The sequence below is a fragment of the Protopterus annectens genome, chromosome 13.part0, assembly GCF_019279795.1.
Source record: "Protopterus annectens isolate FY-2018-M chromosome 13.part0, PAN1.0, whole genome shotgun sequence".
Classification (NCBI taxonomy): Eukaryota; Metazoa; Chordata; order Ceratodontiformes; family Protopteridae; genus Protopterus; species Protopterus annectens.
In genome coordinates, this window is record NC_056747.1 from 7740359 (window position 1) to 7763248 (window position 22890).

The following is a 22890-nucleotide window of genomic DNA, read 5'->3' on the forward strand; positions in this document are numbered from 1 at the left end:
GGAAGAAGAGAGTTGTACCGTGGTTACATACTCAAGGATCTAAGGAAGAAGACAGCTGTACCCTGTCTTAGTATACGGAGACATAAGAACAGAGCTGTTGTACGTTCAGGCACTGGGGAGAGTATAAGGAAGAACAAAGCTGTACTAAGGTTTTATACTGGAGTGTAAGGAAGAAGAGAGTTGTACCGTGGTTACATACTCAAGGATCTAAGGAAGAAGACAGCTGTACCCTGTCTTAGTATACGGAGACATAAGAACAGAGCTGTTGTGTACGTTCAGGCACTGGGGAGAGTATAAGGAAGAACAAAGCTGTACTAAGGTTTTATACTGGAGTGTAAGGAAGAAGAGAGTTGTACCGTGGTTACATACTCAAGGATCTAAGGAAGAAGACGGGTGTGCCCTGTCTTAGTATACGGAGACATAAGAACAGAGCTGTTGTGTACGTTCAGGCACTGGGGAGAATATACAGAAGAACAAAGCTGTACTAAGGTTTTATATTGGAGTGTAAGGAAGAAGAGAGGTGTACCATGGTTACATACTCGAGGATCTAAGGAAGAAGACGGGTGTGCCCTGTCTTGGTATATGGAGACATAAGAACAGTGCTGTTGTGTGCGTTCAGGCACTGGGGAGAGTATAAGGAAGAACAAAGCTGTACTAAGGTTTTATACTGGAGTTTAAGTAAGAAGAGAGTTGTACCGTGGTTACATACTCAAGGATCTAAGGAAGAAGACGGGTGTGCCCTGTCTTGGTATATGGAGACATAAGAACAGTGCTGTTGTGTGCGTTCAGGCACTGGGGAGAGTATAAGGAAGAACAAAGCTGTACTAAGGTTTTATACTGGAGTGTAAGGAAGAAGAGAGGTGTACCATGGTTACATACTCGAGGATCTAAGGAAGAAGACAGCTGTACCCTGTCTTGGTATACGGAGACATAAGAACAGTGCTGTTGTACGTTCAGGCACTGGGGAGAGTATAAGGAAGAACAAAACTGCACTAAGGTTTTATACTGGAGTGTAAGGAAGAAGAGAGTTGTACCGTGGTTACATACTCAAGGATCTAAGGAAGAAGACAGCTGTACCCTGTCTTAGTATACGGAGACATAAGAACAGAGCTGTTGTGTACGTTCAGGCACTGGGGAGAGTATAAGGAAGAACAAAGCTGTACTAAGGTTTTATATTGGAGTGTAAGGAAGAAGAGAGGTGTACCATGGTTACATACTCGAGGATCTAAGGAAGAAGACGGGTGTGCCCTGTCTTGGTATATGGAGACATAAGAACAGAGCTGTTGTGTACGTTCAGGCACTGGGGAGAGTATAAGGAAGAACAAAGCTGTACTAAGGTTTTATATTGGAGTGTAAGGAAGAAGAGAGGTGTACCATGGTTACATACTCGAGGATCTAAGGAAGAAGACGGGTGTGCCCTGTCTTGGTATATGGAGACATAAGAACAGTGCTGTTGTGTGCGTTCAGGCACTGGGGAGAGTATAAGGAAGAACAAAGCTGTACTAAGGTTTTATACTGGAGTTTAAGTAAGAAGAGAGGTGTACCATGGTTACATACTCGAGGATCTAAGGAAGAAGACAGCTGTACCCTGTCTTGGTATACGGAGACATAAGAACAGTGCTGTTGTACGTTCAGGCACTGGGGAGAGTATAAGGAAGAAAGAATAGTTGTGTAAAATCTTATCATAACCATAGATGTCCTTCTGTTCTATACACTGCAGTATTCCTAACATGAGGGAGTCCACCACCATCTGACTTGTACGTCAGGCCAGTATACAAAAGTCTAACGCTACTGTAGGGCACATGACAATGTTGCACACAAAACTAATCCTACTTCAGTCATAAAATGACGTTGTGTATAAAGCGGGCATCAGCACGTACCAAGCCTCAGAACTGAATGCTGTAGGCAGAGCACCAGCCTGAAAAACTTGAGGAAACACACAACCAGCATACATACAAGCATCAGGGGGAAGGCAGGGGGAAAGAATATTGCAACATATAGAAAAGGACATCTGTGGTTATAGTAGGATTTTACACCATTATTCTATGTCCTTCTATAAGTATGTTGCAGCATTCATAACATGAGGGAGAATGCCAAAGCTCATGCAGAAGAAGAATTGGGTGGAGAGGTAGCAGCACTGTCTACAAACCCTGCAGAATAGCCCTTGCAAAAGCAGCTCTAGACCTGGAAATGCTATCCAACTTATACTGTCTCTGTGAAAGTGTATACAGAAGACCAGGTAGCTGTTTCTAAAATAGAGCAGGGTCTAGACCTTTGAAGAAAACACCAGAAGAGGACACAACTCTAGTGGAATGTGCTTTTACTGGAGAAGCAAGAGTTTTCTGTGGGACACAAAGCAAAAGGAAATGGTTTTGGAAATCCAAGTAGAAATAGTCTACTTGGAAACAGACCTGCCCAGGGCACTGGATGATAGCAAATAAAAAGACTATCAGATTTCCTAATAGGTTTGGTTTTGTCTAAATAAAATGTTAATTGGGTGTGTAAAATCCTCTCACTAGAGAACTGCGGAAATTGGAAAAAGATGTCAGATGAATGGACTAATTGATTGACAACTCATTCATCACCTTGGGCATTAAGTAGGGGTTAGTGCATAAGAAGACTCTATCCTTGTGGAAAACAGTAAAGGGGGAAGAGGCCATTAGTGTCTGAAGTTCTGAGATCCTTCTGGCCGAGATGATGGCCACAAGGAGAACTGTTTTCCAGGTGCAATGCTGAAGGGAAGAAGAACTTGCTGGTTCAAAGGGAGCTAGGGTAAGTTTTTCTGGAACAAAATTTAGATCCCAAGCAGGAGGAATTGGTTTTCTTGGTGGTCAAATATGAAGGATGCCTTGCAGGAAAAGTTTGACTTTATAGGTTTATAGGTAGGTACTAGGCTATCGGCCCTAGGGCCCATACACGCCTAGCCAAAAAATGTACCCTGGCTTTCGCCACCCAAGAAAATTATTTTCCTGTGCCCCTGTCGAGCAGAGCCATAGAAGTGATCCCCGAGGTGAATTTCCCATTTCCCATCCAATCATCAAGATTTTTCTTGAGTGCTAATGAGGAGCTTTGTTTGACATAGATAGGTAGTCTGTTCCAGAGTATGGGAAGTCTCTGGGACAGGAATCTATCCCTCCAGCATGTTCTGTTTATTGTGGTGGCAAGGTTTAGGTCCCTAGAGCGTGTAGCTCAGAAAGATTGGGAATGTTCTTCGTCTTCCCTTGCTGCAGTCCTGACAATTGGGTATAGTCCGCGTCCCAGTCGGCCCGAATACCAGAGTATAAGGCTGACGTCGGTCATGGCGCCTTAGACTGGCGTCAGTACGTCAGGGTACTAATGCGCATGACCGGCGCCATTTCCTCAGTCTTTTTTGCCGCATGGTCCGATGCAGAAGCAATTTTGCGAGTGCAGGTTGGCGTTCTGAGATTTTCCGAAACCGGAGTTTCAGACCGAGTACAGAGTTGGCTAAGTAACTGAACATTTTGGTTTTTTCTTGCCTCAGTATATTACCGGATGTCAGAAAAAGTGAATAACTGTATTTCTTGTGGGAAGCAGATACCGCATAGGGATTATCATACATTGTGTATACCTTGTTTAGGGCCTGAGCACGACGTTGTTGGTTGCCGCTCTTGTGCTAGATTTAATAAGCGCACTATTAAGAGGAGGCTTGATTGTGCTAGGTTAGTGTTTGGGAAGCGTTGCAATTATACTATGCCGTCGGATGCTCCGGCGCCTGCTTCATCTAAGAAGCGCAAGGACAAAACAGTGAAGTCTAGGGGTGAGGAACCGGCAGTCCCGGACGTCGGTCCTTTAGAAGGTTCAGGGGAGCCAGAGGTTTTGCCAGGAGTCTCTATGGAGTCTCAGGCAGATACTTTACTGTTACGGGATGTGCCCTCTCAGGAAGTAGGCCAGGCTGAGGGGGCCTCTCAGGTAACTGTTCTTCCCTCTCTTCCCAAGGTAGTTAGGGCCTCTCCTTCTGTTTCCAGAGCTTCTTTTAGAGGAAGGCCAAGTTCAGCTTCTGTAGGGGCTTCTCCTAGCATTTCGGGCTCTGTGCCTAAGAAACATATGCTTAAAATGGCTGAAGATTTGATTACTCTGATTAGAGGTTCTATGCCCCACCTGATAAGAGGCCTAGGGTGGAACAGGAGTTTGATAGTTTTGAACAGTGTTCACAGGCTTCAGAGTCTTCTGTGGAAGACTTGCAAGAGTTTCCTGCTTATTCTGATTCTGATGTGGATGATTCCACTCCTTCAGCTTCTCCTCCTGAGGATTTTTCATTTTCAGAGACTCTTCACTCCATGAGGGAGCACTTTAAATGGGAAGGCCAAGATTACTCTGACTCCAGAAAAAGGCTTAGGGAATTCTTGTTTTTGCCTCAGCATAGGCCCTTAGCTATTCCTCCTGTGTTGAATGTGGTGGAGGATGTTTTTGCAGAGGCTTCTCTGAACCCTGATTCCTTGCCTCCTGCTCCTGTTAAGCCTGATAGGTATTATAGGGTGCCCGAAGCTCATAAGTATTTGTTTAAGAGTCCCAGGGCGGACCCAGAAACTGTTTCTCAGGGGCCTAAAGGTGTTAAAGCTTCTGTTGTTAAAAATCCTGTCGCCTCTGATAAAGAGGCAAGGGCTTTGGATAGGTGGGGTAAGAAAGTATATACTTCTTCCACTCTAGCCATGAGGCGTTGAATTGTCAATTTCATATGCTGAAATATCAGAATTATCTCCTTTCACAATTGAAATCTAAGGTGGATGCTTTGGCGGAAGGTATTGAGTGTAAAGAATTGCTGGATTTGGTTCATGTGTCTGAACAAGTGGGTAAGCATTCTTTGCAGTGTGGTTTTGATGCTGTTCAGGCCTCCTCGAGGGTGGCTGCTACTAGTTCTGTTCTTCGCAGACATGCATGGTTGAAGGATCAGAATTTAGCTGAGCATGTTAAGACCAGGATTTTGGATGCTCCTTTACAGTCTGATGTGTTGTTTGGACCGCCTGTGGAAGCAGTTTTAAAGAAAATGGAGGACAAAGCTAAGTCTATGCAGACTGTTAAAGATTTTTGCAGGTGCAACCTCCAGTTTAGTAGAAATTGGCCTGCTAAGGGGTGGACATATCCTGCTTATGGTTCCCAGTCTAGGGGTAGATCTAGGCGTGGTAGGGGCAGGGCTCAAGGTTCTTTAGGCCTAGATCAGACAGTTCACCTGCTCAGACTTCTGGTGAGGGCAGGGGTCAGTCCTTTCAAGCAGACCCAATGACCTGCCTTTTCAGCTGCCAGTGGACTCTCGTCTGGCAGCTCCTTTGGGAGGAAGATTGTCTCTTTTCAAAGAAAATTGGGATTTAATCACTCAAGACAGATGGGTGCTGGATATCATTCATCACGGGTACAGATTTTATTTCCACACAATGCCCCTTTCAAAGGCATGCCAGATGTTCCTCCTCCACAAAGAAAAGAGGCTCTCAAGCAAGTTTCTCAGTTACTCCAGATAGGGGCTATTCAGCCAGTCCCTGTGTCAGAAAGGGGCTTGGTTTTATTCTCGCCTGTTCCTAGTACCAAAGAAGGCGAACACGTGGAGACCAATTTTGGATTTATCTATCCTCAACACTTATCTGGACATTCCCAAGTTCAAGATGTTGGCGTTACAGCAACTGTTACCTCTGCTGGGCAAGGATCACTGGATGGTAACTTTGGATCTCAAGGAAGCTTACCTTCATGTGCCCATAAGGCTAAGTTGCAGAAAGTATCTGCGGTTTCGAACTGGAGATTTTCATTATCAGTTCTCTGCATTGCCCTTTGGCTTATCTACTGCGCCCAGAGTATTCACAAAGGTTCTGGCTCCAGTGATAGCTTACTTCAGGCTTCAAGGCATTCAAATTTATCCTTACTTGGACGACTGCCTGATTCTGGCTCAAGAAGAGAACACCTTCTACAGCATCTGGAATATGTCATAGCAGTGCTAAGATGCCTAGGGTATTCTGTGAACGAAATAAAGTCCAGTCTAGTACCCTCTCAAGACATGTGCTTTCTGGGTGTGAGACTGAATACAGCAGCCCAGATGGCCTTTTAACCCCGGACAAACAAAAGAGTCTGTCACTTTACTTCCATCAACTATCTCATCAGTCCGTGCTGACTGCAAGGACAGTCCTTCAAGCATTAGGGTTCATGGCATCTTGTATTCTGGTGCTTCCCAATGCCAAACTGCATATGAGGAAGCTGCAATGGTATCTCAAAAATGTATGGACACAGCACTGCCAAGATTTGGACACTGTCATTCAAATAATACCTTGCCTTCAAAAGGAATTCTTGTGGTGGGCTCAGGAATGTCACCTAAACAAGGGACTCTCTGTGACCCGGCCAGAGGCGAGTCAGATTTTAACGACAGATGCCTCGGACACTGCTTGGGAGCTCATCTAAATGGAAAGTGGATACAAGACAAGTGGCCTGCCAGACTACAGCATCTACATATCAACATGAAGGAGATGTTAGCAGTCCAGTTTGCATTGATGGCGTTCAAGGAGTTACTTCTTCCAGGGCAGGTGTTGATTCTGACAGACAACACAACTGTCATGTGGTACATCAACAAGCAAGGGGGAACACATTCTTATCCTCTATGCAGGCAAGCAATGATTTTATGGGAGACTGCGTTAAGCCTGCAACTGACTCTTCAGGCAAGGTTTCTGCCAGGAGCACAGAACTCCTAGCAGATGTATTAAGCAGACAAATCATGGATCCCCACGAGTGGAAACTGGATCTTCATGTATTTCAGAAATTGACAGTGTCATGGGGAACTCCAGACATAGATCTGTTCGCTTCTCCACTAAACCACCAGCTGCCAAGGTATTGCACAAAGGGGTTTCATCACACAGCTTGGAAAGTGGATGCTCTGTCTTTCAGTTGGAAAAACCTTCATGTCTATGCCTTTCCACCTCTACCTCTTCTTCCAAAGGTATTACTAAAGGTCAGACAGGACAGGCCAAGGATGATTTTGATAGCTCCAGATTGGCCTCGACAACACTGGTACCCACTTCTAAGGAGTCTTGTAAAGAAGCCTCCATGGCCTTTACCTCTGATTCCTCATTTGTTATCTCAGAAGGACGGTCATCTGCTCAATGTCAAGCTTCAATCTCTTCATCTCACAGCTTGGCATATTCTGTGTTGAAGCATGGTAGCTCTCAGCTTCCTCAACAAGTTTTAAATGTAATTATGGAAGCTAGAAGGCCTAGTACTAGGAGAAAAATGGAAGAGATTTTTATTTTGGAGTACAGCAAAGAATTTGGAGATTTCAGAGCCTAATTTGAGTGTGGCTCTTCAATATCTTACTGAATTATTGGACAAAGGTTTGTCCTTCTCTTCCATAAAGATTCATGCTGCAGCAATTTCAGCTCACTATGATTGTGACCCACCTTTGTTTTCGCATCCTTTGTTCAAGCAGTTTCTTAGAGGGCAAAGAATATAAGACCCCCACGTAGAGCTCCTACTCCTGCTTGGGATCTCAATTTTGTGTTGGAAAAACTTACTCTACAACCTTTTGAGCCTGCAGCTACTGCTGAATTGAAATATTTGTCATGGAAGACTGCTTTTCTGTTGGCTATTACTTCTGCAAGAAGGGTGTCTGAGTTGCAGGCCCTTATGGCAGTAGAGCCCTTTTGATTTTCCATAAGGACAGGGTATCATTACGTACTAATCCTTCCTTTATGCCTAAGGTGGTTTCTAGTGTGGCTTTAAACCAAACTATTCATTTGCCTACGTTTTTGCAGATCCTCAAAATAAAGGGGAAAAGATTTTGCACACTTTAGATGTACACAGGCAATTGCGTTATTATTTGAGCAGGACTAAAGATTTTAGGCAGTCTCAGCAGTTACTTGTTTCTTTTGCTTTGAGTTCACAGGGCAAGCCTGTGTCAAAACAAACTATTTCTAGGTGGATTGGCTTTTGCATTGCATTTTGTTATTCCCATCATGGCAAAGAGGTTCCAGCTGGGATTAGGCCTCATTCCACTAGGGCTACTGCCACTTCAACAGCATTTCTAAGGGGTGGCAACTAAGGATATTCTGGAAGCAGCTACTTGGAGTTCAGTGCATACTTTCTCTAGGCATTATCACCTGCCTATATACTCTAAGACTAGAGCTGGTTTTGCCACAGCTGTTTTACAAGGCATGTTGTCAGCTCCTGCTACTTTATAATTTGCCAGCCTCCCTTACCTCTGCTTTGGGATTCTACCCAATTGTCAGGACTGCAGCAAGGGAAGACGAAGAACATAGTACAGTTTTGTACCTACCATAAATGTAGATGTTCGAGGATTCCCTTGCTGCAGTCCAATTACCTCCCTCCTTCCCTCTGTGTTTCAGGGTGGTTGTGTAGGTGAGTTTTCATGCTTATATTTTTTGTATGTATTACTGTATATATTGTACATGTTTTTTGGTGCAGGTTGTTTTTGGGACTTGTCTTTTTGGGTCTTCTGACATCTGGGGCAAGAAAAGACTGAGGAAATGGCGTCGGTCATGCGCATTAGTACCCTGACGTACTGACGTCAGTCTAAGGCGCCATGACCGACGTCAGCCTTATACTCTGGTATTCGGGCCGACTGGGACGCGGACTATACCCAATTGTCAGGACTGCAGCAAGGGAATCCTCGAACATCTACATTTATGGTAGGTACAAAACTGTACTTTTCTTTAGGTGGAGCATGTCCAACAGCTCTGGGTTTGACATAGCTTTGTATGTTAGGCAGAGATCGCCCCTGAGTAGGCGATATGCAATGGAGTAAAGCTGTAGTTTTTTGAGATGGTCTGCATAGGGCATCTGTTTGAGTCCAGTAATCCTCTTTGTGAGGTATTTCTGTGGTCTTTCCAGTTGTTGTAGATGTCTTGTGAGGTACATACCAAAAGGGGCGTTGTACTCTATAATGGGTCTAATGAGTGATGAGTAGAGGGGAACAATGACCTCTTTTTTTCTAGATGAGAATCCTTTTGTGATGAGATGAGCCACGTAGAAGGATTTCCTGACCACTGTGGTGATGTGATTATCAAAGGAGAGACTACTGTCCACCTGTGTCCCAAGGTCTCATCACATTTTTGGCATTAAGTAGACTACCAGCTATGTGGTAGTTCATGGGTACAGAGTTTTTACCAAAGGGGATGACAATACACTTTTTGACATTGAGCTTCAGGCCATGACTATAACACCAGGTATCTGTCTCAGTGAGGCCCTTTTGTAGTTTGTCCACATCGTTAGGAGTTTCATTTATGGCTCCCAGTTTGCACATTTCACCCTTGAAGCCAAGGGAGGAGTTATAGGAAGACAGACAGAGACTGCAGAAAGATGAGCTTTTGTTGAAGGGTGTGACAACTTCAATAATTCACAAAGGTAATACAGAACCACCGGAACATCCACCAGCAGTGGTTACAGGATTTCCTAGTATTGAATTTTCTGGCCTCCTGCAAGAACTTTGCAGCACATCCTCAGAAAAAAAGGTATCCAAACCCTGTCGCCCACAGAGCCTGTTACAGGGTGACATCTGTAGACTGAATGGTATCAAATCCTATCGCCCGCAGAGCCCGTTACAGGGTGACATCTGTAGACTGAAAGGTATCAAACCCTGTCGCCCGCAGAGCCTGTTACAAGGTGACATCTGTAGACTGAAAGGTATCAAACCCTGTCGCCCGCAGAGCCCGTTACAGGGTGACATCTGTAGACTGAAAGGTATCAAACCCTGTCGCCCGCAGAGCCTGTTACAAGGTGACATCTGTAGACTGAAAGGTATCAAACCCTGTCGCCCGCAGAGCCCATTACAGGGTGACATCTGTAGACTGAAAGGTATCAAACCCTGTCTTCCACAGTGCCCGTTACAGGGTGGCATCTGTAGATGTATTAGAGATCCCTTGTCCTGTGTAAGTAGGTCCACTCTGTGGAGTAACTTTTGAGGACTGCCCTTGGTTAAATGCATAGAGAAACATATCCTTCCAAGAAGAGGACAGGGTGTCCATCTTCCATGCCAGCAGCTTGGGAACTCTGGCACAAAACTTTGGAAATTGTCTGTTCATAGGGGAGGAGAAGAGATCTACCTGAGGTGTACCCCACTGATGGACAATGTCCAGAAACAGTTCACTCTGAAAGGCCAACTCCCAAGCTTGGAAACCCAGTCTGCATAGGAGATGAGACTTGGTCCCTCCCTGCTTGTTGACGTACCAAAAGACTTTGGGCTGCCTGGAAGAAGAAGAGCATTAAAGATTTGCAGAGTGAAAATAAGGGCTATCATCTATTATATTTGTGTTCTCTCTTTTGGGAGGGTAACCACATGTCTAGATCCTTCTAGGACACCAAGGTTGCTCCCCATCTCAAGTCTGAACCGTCCACGAACAGCTCCTGAGTGGGAAGGGGTGGCTGTAAGGGTAAGCCTGGATTCAAAGTAACCTGCTGAATCTACCAGTTCAGTTCCTTTTTTAAGCAGGGGAAAAGGGGAATCGCAAACTCCAGTGGATGGGAGTGTTGCATCCAAATTGACCTGAGGTACCACTGGAATTTCCACATGTGCACTTTAGCTAGTGGTAGCATGGGAACAGTGGATGCCATGAAGCCCGAGATGTGGAGAAACTCCCTGGCAGTCAGGGATTGAAGAGGCAAGAGGGCCTTGAAGTAGGCATTGAGAGAATCTTCTTGGGAGGTAAGGAAGCCAACATCCTGTCTGTTTGGATTCTGCATCCTAGAAAGGCATGATCTTGTAAAGGAACCAGGGTAGATTTTTGATGGTTGATAGTGAATCCTAGACCCTCCAGCTTAGACACCATGAAGAGCAGATTCTCTTGAAGGGTGTCTGGAGAATGACCTGGAGAAGATCGTCCAGGTACAGGAAAATCTGAATACCCCTTAGTTTTCAAAAGGCTATGACAGGAGCTAAGCATTTTGTGAAGACCATTTGGGTGGTAGACATTCCAAAAGGCAAGGCAGAGAATTGAAATTGTGAAGAAGCAATAACAATGTGAAGATACTTCCTTAACCAAGGATGAATAGGAATGTGGAGGTAAGCATTCTCTAGGTCCAGAAACATCATGTAGGCCTGAGGAAGGATGAGCGAAAGAAGAGTGCTCATCAATAGCATGTGGAAGGTGGGAACCTTCAGGAAGGTGTTTAGGTGGGATAAGTCTAGAATGAGCCTCCAGGGGGCATCTTTCCTGGGGACTAGGAACATCCTGGAGTAAAACCCTTTCTCCATTTGGGAAGGTGGCACCTCCTGAATGGTACCCTGAGAAAGAAGACTGAAAATGACTTGGGGAAAGTAACCAAGCTGTTCTTTTTGGAGTTATGGTATACCTCTGAAGGAAGGTGGAGTCTTCCACGCCATGTAGTATCCTTGAAGGATAAGAGAACGGACCCAGGAATCCTTGGTGATATGTTTCCAAGCAGGGAGAGAAAGGGGAAGGCATAAGGAAAGAGGGCTCTGCCTGCAAGTGGTTGGTAGTCACAGACTACCTGACCTGTCCAGAAAGGGCTGCTTCTGAGTAGCAGGAGAAGATGTAGAGGATTTGGCTGAGAATTGCTTCCTAGTATCTCTTTTACCCTTGGAAGACTGAGTTCTGGAAGGCTTCCTAACAGAGGGGGTTTAGGAGGGATAGTTCCTCTGAAATTTGGGAACTGGGGACACAAAAATGTGTTTTTAGATCATGTAGCTCTCTTTACCCTTTTTCTTGTAAGGAGTTCTGCAGCAGAAGCACCAAGCAAGGCCTTGTTATCAAGTGGAGCACCCATAAGTTTTGCCTTTATATTGTCTGGCAAAGGCTGTATTCTGAGCTAGGAGTACCTCCTGAGACTAGATCCAGAAGCAGCAGCTTTGCCAGATGCGTCCACTGCATCATAGCTACACTTAATTGAATGGTGTGTAACTTGAGCAGAAGAGCTCAGAATGGAGGATAACTGAGCCTTTCAGGCATCAGAGAGACTACAGAATATTTAGCCATATGGGTCTGATAATTTATAGCTCTAAATGCCAAGGTTGCTGATGTATAGATGTTTTTCCTCAACCTCTCCATAACTTTACTGTCCTTGTCTGATGGGAGAAGGGAAGTGGAGGGCAACATCTTGGAGGCCTTATCAGCAGACAAATTGTTGCTGGGTCTGCAGATGGACATTTACACAGGAATTTGGATTCCTCTAGCACCAATTTGGCCCTTTAAGGACAGAAGGTTGAGTCAGGGCACTTAGAAGCTTCTGAAAAGGCATATAAAAATAATGGCAGCACAGGGGGATCTGCAGATGGAGCTGGGGAGTTCATCTGCAGAAAGTCATAATACCTTTTTTGAATTTCTGACACCTGCGAGTAATCCCATTTGAAGAAGTTGCACATTTTAACAATGGTTTCCCCAAAAGTAATATCCTTTCCTGGAGAATCTGTGCCATTGGATTCTTCTTCCAAGGAAGCATATCCTAAGGATGATGAAGTTTGGGCAGAGTATGCCAATAATTCATCCCCAGATGAGTCATCTTCATCAGATGAAACCTCAACCATAATCCTCTTTTGTGGAGGAACAGGAGGAAAGAAGGAGAAATAAGGGAGAGAGAAACCAGTGGATTGTCTCAGGGCTATGACGGCATTAAAGAGCCCTTGAAAGAAAGCTTGCCAATCTGCTGGCTGTTCTTGGATAACAGGAGAAGCATGCTTAGTTTTCAGCTTCTTCTTTTGTGGGACATCCATGCAGTGGAAGGATGAGGGACCCGGCATTGGCCTGTACTCTATAATATTGCTCAGCATATCTTCACGAACAATGATTTGAAGAATGCCATGCAGGCCTTCAGTAACTGAGAGCCTGGGCAACCCTCTGTCAGTAGCGGATCCCTGCATATCTCCTGTGGAAGTGCTAGTAGCATCCTTCACAGCCTCCACACTGGTATCCATAGAAGATTTGCTTACTGACTCTGAAATGGTCTCCAGGCCAACATCGGCCTCAGGAGAGCTGTCTGGAATTCGAGGAGCAACTGGTAAGTCATGCCTAGATTTCTTGGCCTTCTTAATAAGCAGCTCAACTGAAGGGCATGCTAGGTGCTTAAGGCACTGTTTTTCAAAGTACAGATTAAGGGAAAATAAATGACTATATAAGGTGTTGGGGACAAAAGCCTCGCAAATCGAGCAAGAGGTATGGTCATGGTTAGGGGGTTTATATAGAACACCGAACCTTCAAAATTTCGAGTGTTCTAATATCGACCCACTGAAAATATCAAAGAAACAGAAAAACAAATTTTTTCCTAGTGAAAGAATTTGGTTGTCCATTTCTGTTGCTTTGGTATTTTCATCACTGTGGTGGAAAGTTACGGGTCATGTTCAGGTAAGTGTGCGATTGTGTGGACATGAGGGTTAGGGTGGGTTAGGTGAGTTAGGGTTAGGGTGCAGGTCATGTAAGTGTGTGATTTTGTGGACGTGAGGGTTAGGGCAGGGTAGGTGAGTTAGGGTTAGGGCGCGGGTGAGGTGACTGTGCGATAGTGACGGACCTTAGGGTTAGGGTTTGGGTTAAGGTAAGTGGATAGTTAGTGGTGTATGCATAGTTTAATGTAGGGCTAGGTATAAGAGTTTAGGTGTATGTGTGTGGATTGCTGTTTGTTTGGTGTGCTTGTGTTATGTGTATGTGTTTTGGAGCAGCAAATTTTTTCCCCTAGGAAAAAATTCGCTGTTCTGTAAGTTAGATGTTTTAAATTTTCGATTAATAGGGTTCGATATTAGAACGCTCAAAATTTTGAAAGTTCGGTGTTCTATACCTGGTTAGGGCCTAGGCAAAAGAGACAAAGGTCATGGGAGTCTTTATTTGGACTTTGCCTTCCACACTGACACTTGCCTTTCTTAGCTGACGTGTAACATCAACCACAACAGTAGCTCACAAAGCAATAAGAGAAAACTCAAATTGATACTTTTCTGATCGGAATCTGCAACTTTGCTGATGAGCAATCACCAGAGAAGACGTTCTGACTGGTGGCAGAAAAGTTCTGAGGCTTGGTAGGTGCTGACATCTGCTTTATACTCTGTGTCATTTTATGACCAATGTAGGACTAGTTCTGTGTGCGATGTCACACGTACACTACAGTAGAGTTGAACTTAACTTTTATATACTGGCCAGATGTACGAGTCAGCCAGAGGCAGACTCCCTAATATTATGAATACTACAGCATATGAATGTAAGGACATCAAAGCTTTACTAAAGGTTCTATATTAGGGTGTAAGGTAGAAAAAAGAGAGATGTACCCTGCCTTTGTATACTGAGGCATAACCGAGAACAGAGCTGCAGTCTGGTTCCACAGGCACTTGTGAAAGAAAAAACAGAGATGCACTCTGACTTTATACACTACTGTGTAATGTAGATCAGAGCTGTCTTCTGGTTCCATAGTTTACAGTACGCGGGAGAACAAAGCTGTACACTGACTCCTAACACTAGGGTACAAGGAAAACAAAGCTTGAATCTGGTTCCACATTAGCATGCAGCCAGAACAGAGCTGTGCTACAGTGTCATGCATTAGGAAATGTAACAGAAAATGTAGCTGTACTCTGCTTTCCTGCACTAGCATGTACGGGAGAATGTGGCAGTAATCTGGTTCCAGATGAGGCGGTAATAGAGTACAGAGCTGTGTTCGGGTCTGACACATGGCTTCCATACAGTGAGATACAAGAGAACCTGAGCTGTACATACGTGTAACACATGACAGTGTAAGGGAAACAGATCAGACTTTGGTTCTATACACTAGTGTACTCTGGTTTCAAACATTAGGTGTAAGGAGGGCAGACTTGTGTATGTCTGCTACATTGAGGGTTTAGAGGAGGGGTCTGTGTTCAGCTATTGAATTCCAAAAACCGTGAACAGCTAAATACCAAACAGTAAATATTGAACATTACAAATAGCAAACAATAACATCCATGAAAAGAAATTCATCAAATGGCCATAGTCGACCAACATCAAGAACTCAACCAACCAAGGTGGGGTGCTTTGTCCCCACATGCTTCCACTGTGGGGGACTGCACCCCCACACCCCCCTAACTATATATACCAACTCTGAGATTGCACTATAGTGGGGAATAGGGCAAATTTTATAGGTTTCCCTTCACTTACCTTATGTGTCACGTTACTTCCTGGTTGTTGGCCAACTATGGCCATTAGATGGATTTATTTTTGTGGAAGTTGTTGTTGGTTAATTTTCCTGTTTTGATGTTTACTGTTTGGTATTTAGCCATTCGCGTTTTTTGAAATTCGGTAGCTGAACATAGACCCTTAGAGGAGCAGAGAGTGTTTGTGCAATTGTACAGTAACTTGTTCTCTAACTTTCAAAATGTAATTGTCCCCTCCAACCCAGACAACAGATATTTCTGAATAACATGTTGTTTCAGTTCTGTGAAAAAGGAATCCAGAAAAGACCAGCTTAAGTAAAAATTCACCACAGTCAATCAGATATTCTGGAATAAAAATTTCAACTTAATAAAATAATAGTAAATGCAGTTTTTATCTTTAACACATCCCATTGTGCAAAATAAACATATACTCTGTAGCATGCTCTACTGTGCTCTTGAATATCTCATAAATTGGGGGCTGGGGTGTTGATATAATTGTTAAGGTGTTTACCTCATAAACACAAGGTACAGGGTTTGATTCTTACGTTTGGAAGGGAAATTGGCTCAGCTTAAAATGGCCCACAAAGGCAGCCAGCCTAGAATTTACCTATGAATCTGCAAAGTAGAAAAAGTCTGTTATCCATTTTCTTACATTTGGGAATGAGACAACAGAACTGTAGCTGAGTTTCCTACAATGTAGTGTAAGGGTAGAACAGACCTACCCTCTTATTTCATACATCAGAGTATAAGGGGAGAACAGAACTGTACTCTAGCTTTGTACACTAGGATGTAATGGAGCCTGGGGCTCTACTTTGGTTCTGTAAACTAGAGTATGAAGGTGAAAAGAACTGCACTCTGGTTCTATACACTCTGGTATATAGAAGAACAGAACCACACTCTGGTTTTGTAGAGCCATGCTCTGGTAATATGCAGTCTGATGTATAGGAGAACAGAGCCATACTCCGGTTCTATAGAGCCATGCTGTGGTCCTATACACTCTTGTGTTCAGGAGAATAGAGACATATTCTGGTTCTGTACACTCTGGTGTATAGGAGAGCAGAGCCATGCTGTGGTCCTATACACTCTGGTGTTCAGGAGAACAGAGACATATTCTGGTTCTGTACACTCTGGTGTATAGGAGAGCAGAGCCATGCTGTGGTCCTATACACTGTGGTATTCAGGAGAACAGAGACATATTCTGGTTCTGTACACTCTGGTGTATAGGAGAGCAGAGCCATGCTGTGGTCCTATACACTCTGGTGTTCAGGAGAACAGAGACATACTCTGTTTCTATACACTCTGGTGTACAGGAGAACAGAGCCATGCTGTGGTCCTATACACTGTGGTGTTCAGGAGAACAGAGACATATTCTGGTTCTGTACACTCTGGTGTATAGAAGAACAGAGCCATACTCTGGTTCTATAGAGCCATACTCTGTCTGGTTCTGTACACTCTGGTGTACAGGAGGACAGAACCATACTCTGGTTCTATACACTCTGGTGTTCAGGAGAACAGAGCCATGCTGTGGTCCTATACACTGTGGTGTTCAGGAGAACAGAGACATATTCTGGTTCTGACACTCTGGTGTATAGGAGAACAGAGCCATACTCTGGTTCTGTAGAGCCATACTCTGGTTCTATACACTCTGGTGTATAGGAGAAAAGAACCGTACTCCTGCTATACTTTTCCTTACATAGAGCAGGGGGGTCAGGGACAGTATAGTTACTACTGTTAGGGTATGTGTAGATAGTAGGGAATAATTTTATTACTTAGTGTGAGTGAACTTTATTTGGCCTCCAAGAATAAGCACATAGAGATGCAGAGGAGTTACCACTTTTCTGATTAATTCCATTTCACTTTACCTGTTTGCTCAGCATAAAAGATTTTTTGGTAATCACTTTTCACTAGAGTGTAGATAGGAACTGTTCAAGTACACCTAAGTACAAGCAAATCAGATTTGTCACTGGCAGAGAGCTGTATTGTTCCCTTACAGTATGATGTAGGTAGGAATGCACTTACCATGACAAAAGTGTCAGAATTAGTGACTGTGATTTATAAGACAAATGTAATCACTGTTTGACTGATTTATATAGCAAATGTAATCACTGTTTGACTGATTTATAAGACAAATGTAATCACTGTTTGACTGATTTATAAGACAAATGTAATGACTGTTTGACTGATTTATATAGCAAATGTAATCACCGTTTGACTGATTTATAAGACAAATGTAATCACTGTTTGACTGATTTATAAGACAAATGCAATCACTGTTTGACTGATTTATAAGACAAATGCAATCACTGTTTGACAGATTTATAAGACAAATGTAATCACTGTTTGACTGATTTATAAGATAAATGTAATCACTGTTTGACTGATTTATAAGAGAAATGCAATCACTGTTTGACTGATTTATAAGACAAATGTAATCACTGTTTGACTGATTTATAAGACAAATGCAATCACTGTTTGACTGATTTATAAGACAAATGTAATCACTGTTTGACTGATTTATAAGACAAATGTAATCACTGTTTGACGGATTTATAAGACAAATGTAATCACTGTTTGACTGATTTATAAGACAAATGCAATCACTGTTTGACTGATTTATAAGACAAATGCAATCACTGTTTGGACTGAAACAGTTTACCAGTCATAGGAAGAGTGACTTAAAAAGAATCTCTTGCTTTTTAGCTTCCAGAAACCTTTGAAGATGTTGCTGTTGACTTCTCAGTGGAGGAATGGAAAATGCTGAGCAAAGAGGAGAAACAGCTGCACCGGGAAGTGATGGTACAGAACTTTGAGAACATGATCTCATTAGGTAAGAAGACGGTGCCAGAGCTGTTGAGGGTGATAATAGTGTAGAAATATGGTCACATGTCAGTAGGTAAGAATAATCACAGAGACAAACATGGAGGTGATGTTAGACAACTATGGTCACATGATGTCAGTAAGTAAAGGGGATAATCACAGAACCACTCAGGGAGGTGATGTTACACAACTGTGATCACATGGTGTCGGTAGGTAAGGATATAATAATCACAGAGCTACACAGGGAGGTGATGTTACAGAACTGTGATCACATGATGTCAGTAGGTAAGGATAATCACAGAGCTACACAGGGAGGTGATGTTACAGAACTGTGATCACATGATGTCAGTAGGTAACAATGATAATCACAGAGCTACACAGGGAGGTGATGTTACACAACTGTGGTCACATGGTGTCAGTAGGTAACGATGATAATCACAGAGCTACACAGGGAGGTGATGTTACAGAACTGTGATCACATGATGTCAGTAGGTAACGATGATAATCACAGAGCTACACAGGGAGGTGATGTTACACAACTGTGGTCACATGGTGTCAGTAGGTAAGAATAATCACAGAGCTACACAGGGAGGTGATGTTACAGAACTGTGATCACATGATGTCAGTAGGTAAGGGGATAATCACAGAGCTACACAGGGAGGTGATGTTACAGAACTGTGATCACATGGTGTCAGTAGGTAAGGATAATCACAGAGCTACACAGGGAGGTGATGTTACAGAACTGTGATCACATGATATCAGTAGGTAACGATGATAATCACAGAGCTACACAGGGAGGTCATGTTACACAACTGTGGTCACATGGTGTCAGTAGGTAAGAATAATCACAGAGCTACACAGGGAGGTGATGTTACAGAACTGTGATCACATGATGTCAGTAGGTAAGGGGATAATCACAGAGCTGCACAGGGAGGTGATGTTACACAACTGTGGTCACATGATGTCAGTAGGTAAGGGGGATAATCACAGAGTTACACAGGGAGGTGATACAGAACTGTGATCACATGGTGTCAGTAGGTAATGATGATAATCACAGAGCTACACAGGGAGGTGATGTTACACAACTGTGATCACATGATGTCAGTAGGTAACGATGATAATCACAGAGCTATACAGGGAGGTGATGTTACAGAACTGTGATCACATGGTGTCAGTAGGTAACGATGATAATCACAGAGCTACACAGGGAGGTGATGTTACAGAACTGTGATCACATGGTGTCAGTAGGTAACGATGATAATCACAGAGCTACACAGGGAGGTGATGTTACAGAACTGTGATCACATGGTGTCAGTAGGTAACGATGATAATCACAGAGCTACACAGGGAGGTGATGTTACAGAACTGTGATCACATGATGTCAGTAGGTAAGGGGATAACCACAGAGTTACACAGGGAGGTGATGTTACAGAACTGTGATCACATGGTGTCAGTAGGTAAGGGGGATAATCACAGAGCTACACAGGGAGGTGATGTTACACAACTGTGATCACATGATGTCAGTAGGTAACGATGATAATCACAGAGCTATACAGGGAGGTGATGTTACAGAACTGTGATCACATGGTGTCAGTAGGTAACGATGATAATCACAGAGCTACACAGGGAGGTGATGTTACAGAACTGTGATCACATGATGTCAGTAGGTAACGATGATAATCACAGAGCTACACAGGGAGGTGATGTTACAGAACTGTGATCACATGATGTCAGTAGGTAAGGGGATAATCACAGAGTTACACAGGGAGGTGATGTTACAGAACTGTGATCACATGGTGTCAGTAGGTAAGGGGGTAATCACAGAGCTACACAGGGAGGTGATGTTACACAACTGTGGTCACATGGTGTCAGTAGGTAAGGATAATCACAGAGCTACACAGGGAGGTGATGTTACAGAACTGTGATCACATGATGTCAGTAGGTAACGATGATAATCACAGAGCTACACAGGGAGGTGATGTTACAGAACTGTGATCACATGGTGTCAGTAGGTAAGGGGTTAATCACAGAGCTACACAGGGAGGTGATGTTATACAACTGTGGTCACATGGTGTCAGTAGGTAAGGGGGATAATCACAGAGTTACACAGGGAGGTGATGTTACAGAACTGTGGTCACATGGTGTCAGTAGGTAAGGGGATAATCACAGAGCTACACAGGGAGGTGATGTTACAGAACTGTGATCACATGATGTCAGTAGGTAACGATGATAATCACAGAGCTACACAGGGAGGTGATGTTACAGAACTGTGATCACATGGTGTCAGTAGGTAAGGGGTTAATCACAGAGCTACACAGGGAGGTGATGTTACACAACTGTGGTCACATGATGTCAGTAGGTAAGGATAATCACAGAGCTACACAGGGAGGTGATGTTACAGAACTGTGGTCACATGATTTCAGTAGGTAATGATGATAATCACAGAGCTACACAGAGAGGTGATGTTACACAACTGTGGTCACATGATGTCAGTAGGTAACGATGATAATCACAGAGCTACACAGGGAGGTGATGTTACAGAACTGTGGTCACATGGTGTCAGTAGGTAACGATGATAACCACAGAGCTACACAAAGAGGTGATACAGAACTGTGGTCACATGGTGTCAGTAGGTAAGGGGGTAATCACAGAGTTACACAGAGAGGTGATACAGAACTGTGATCACATGGTGTCAGTAGGTAACGATGATAATCACAGAGCTACACAGAGTGGTGATGTTACACAACTGTGATCACATAGTGTCGGTAGGTAAGGGGGTAATCACAGAGCTACACAGGGAGGTGATACAAAACTGTGATCACATGATGTCAGTAGTTAAGGGGGTAATCACAGAGTTACACAGGGAGGTGATGTTACAGAACTGTGGTCACATGGTGTCAGTAGGTAACGATGATAATCACAGAGCTACACAGGGAGGTGATGTTACAGAACTGTGATCACATGATGTCAGTAGGTAACGATGATAATCACAGAGCTACACAGGGAGGTGATGTTACAGAACTGTGATCACATGGTGTCAGTAGGTAACGGGGATAATCACAGAGGTACACAGGGAGGTGATACAGAACTGTGATCACATGGTGTCAGTAGGTAACGATGATAATCACAGAGCTACACAGGGTGGTGATGTTACACAACTGTGATCACATAGTATCAGTAGGTAAGAATAATCACAGAGCTACACAGGGAGGTGATGTTACACAACTGTGGTCACATGGTGTCAGTAGGTAAGGATAATCACAGAGCTACACAGGGAGGTGATGTTACAGAACTGTGATCACATGATGTCAGTAGGTAACGATGATAATCACAGAGCTACACAGGAAGGTGATGTTACAGAACTGTGATCACATGATGTCAGTAGGTAACGATGATAATCACAGAGCTACACAGGGAGGTGATGTTACAGAACTGTGATCACATGGTGTCAGTAGGTAACAATGATAATCACAGAGCTACACAGGGAGGTGATGTTACACAACTGTGATCACATGGTGTCAGTAGGTAACGATGATAATCACAGAGCTACACAGGGAGGTGATGTTACAGAACTGTGATCACATGATGTCAGTAGGTAAGGGGATAATCACAGAGTTACACAGGGAGGTGATGTTACAGAACTGTGATCACATGGTGTCAGTAGTTAAGGGGGTAATCACAGAGCTACACAGGGAGGTGATGTTACACAACTGTGGTCACATGATGTCAGTAGGTAAGGATAATCACAGAGCTACACAGGGAGGTGATGTTACAGAACTGTGATCACATGGTGTCAGTAGGTAAGGATGATAATCACAGAGCTACACAGGGAGGTGATACAGAACTGTGGTCACATGGTGTCAGTAGGTAAGGGGGTAATCACAGAGTTAAACAGGGAGGTGATACAGAACTGTGATCACATGGTGTCAGTAGGTAACGATGATAATCACAGAGCTACACAGAGTGGTGATGTTACACAACTGTGATCACATGGTGTCAGTAAGTAAGGGGATAATCACAGAGCTACACAGGAGGTGATGTTACAGAACTGTGATTACATGGTGTCAGTAGGTAAGGGGGTAATCACAGAGTTACACAGGGAGGTGATGTTACAGAACTGTGGTCACATGGTGTCAGTAGGTAACGATGATAATCACAGAGCTACACAGGGAGGTGATGTTACACAACTGTGATCACATGGTGTCAGTAGGTAAGGATAATCACAGAGCTACACAGGGAGGTGATGTTACAGAACTGTGATCACATGATGTCAGTAGGTAACAATGATAATCACAGAGCTACACAGGGAGGTGATGTTACAGAACTGTGATCACATGGTGTCAGTAAGAAAGGGGATAATCCCAGAGCTACACAGGGAGGTGATGTTACAGAACTGTGATCACATGGTGTCAGTAGTTAAGGGGGTAATCACAGAGCTACACAGGGAGGTGATGTTACAGAACTGTGATCACATGATATCAGTAGGTAACGATGATAATCACAGAGCTACACAGGGAGGTCATGTTACACAACTGTGGTCACATGGTGTCAGTAGGTAAAAATAATCACAGAGCTACACAGGGAGGTGATGTTACAGAACTGTGATCACATGATGTCAGTAGGTAAGGGGATAATCACAGAGCTACACAGGGAGGTGATGTTACACAACTGTGGTCACATGATGTCAGTAGGTAAGGGGGATAATCACAGAGTTACACAGGGAGGTGATACAGAACTGTGATCACATGGTGTCAGTAGGTAATGATGATAATCACAGAGCTACACAGCGAGGTGATGTTACACAACTGTGATCACATGATGTCAGTAGGTAACGATGATAATCACAGAGCTATACAGGGAGGTGATGTTACAGAACTGTGATCACATGGTGTCAGTAGGTAATGATGATAATCACAGAGCTACACAGGGAGGTGATGTTACAGAACTGTGATCACATGGTGTCAGTAGGTAACGATGATAATCACAGAGCTACACAGGAGGTGATGTTA

The 22890-nt window shown here is 43.7% G+C and overlaps 1 protein-coding gene across 2 annotated transcripts in view; it reads left to right on the plus strand.

Annotated features, from left to right (window-relative positions):
* LOC122788430 (oocyte zinc finger protein XlCOF6-like) overlaps positions 1-22890 on the plus strand; it is a 436284-nt gene that overhangs the window by 92461 nt on the left and 320933 nt on the right. For both annotated transcript variants that reach the window (XM_044055497.1, XM_044055498.1), the window contains exon 2: positions 17765-17891. In XM_044055497.1, the coding sequence (XP_043911432.1) occupies positions 17765-17891 (127 nt within the window). The remainder of the gene's footprint in view (positions 1-17764; positions 17892-22890) is intronic.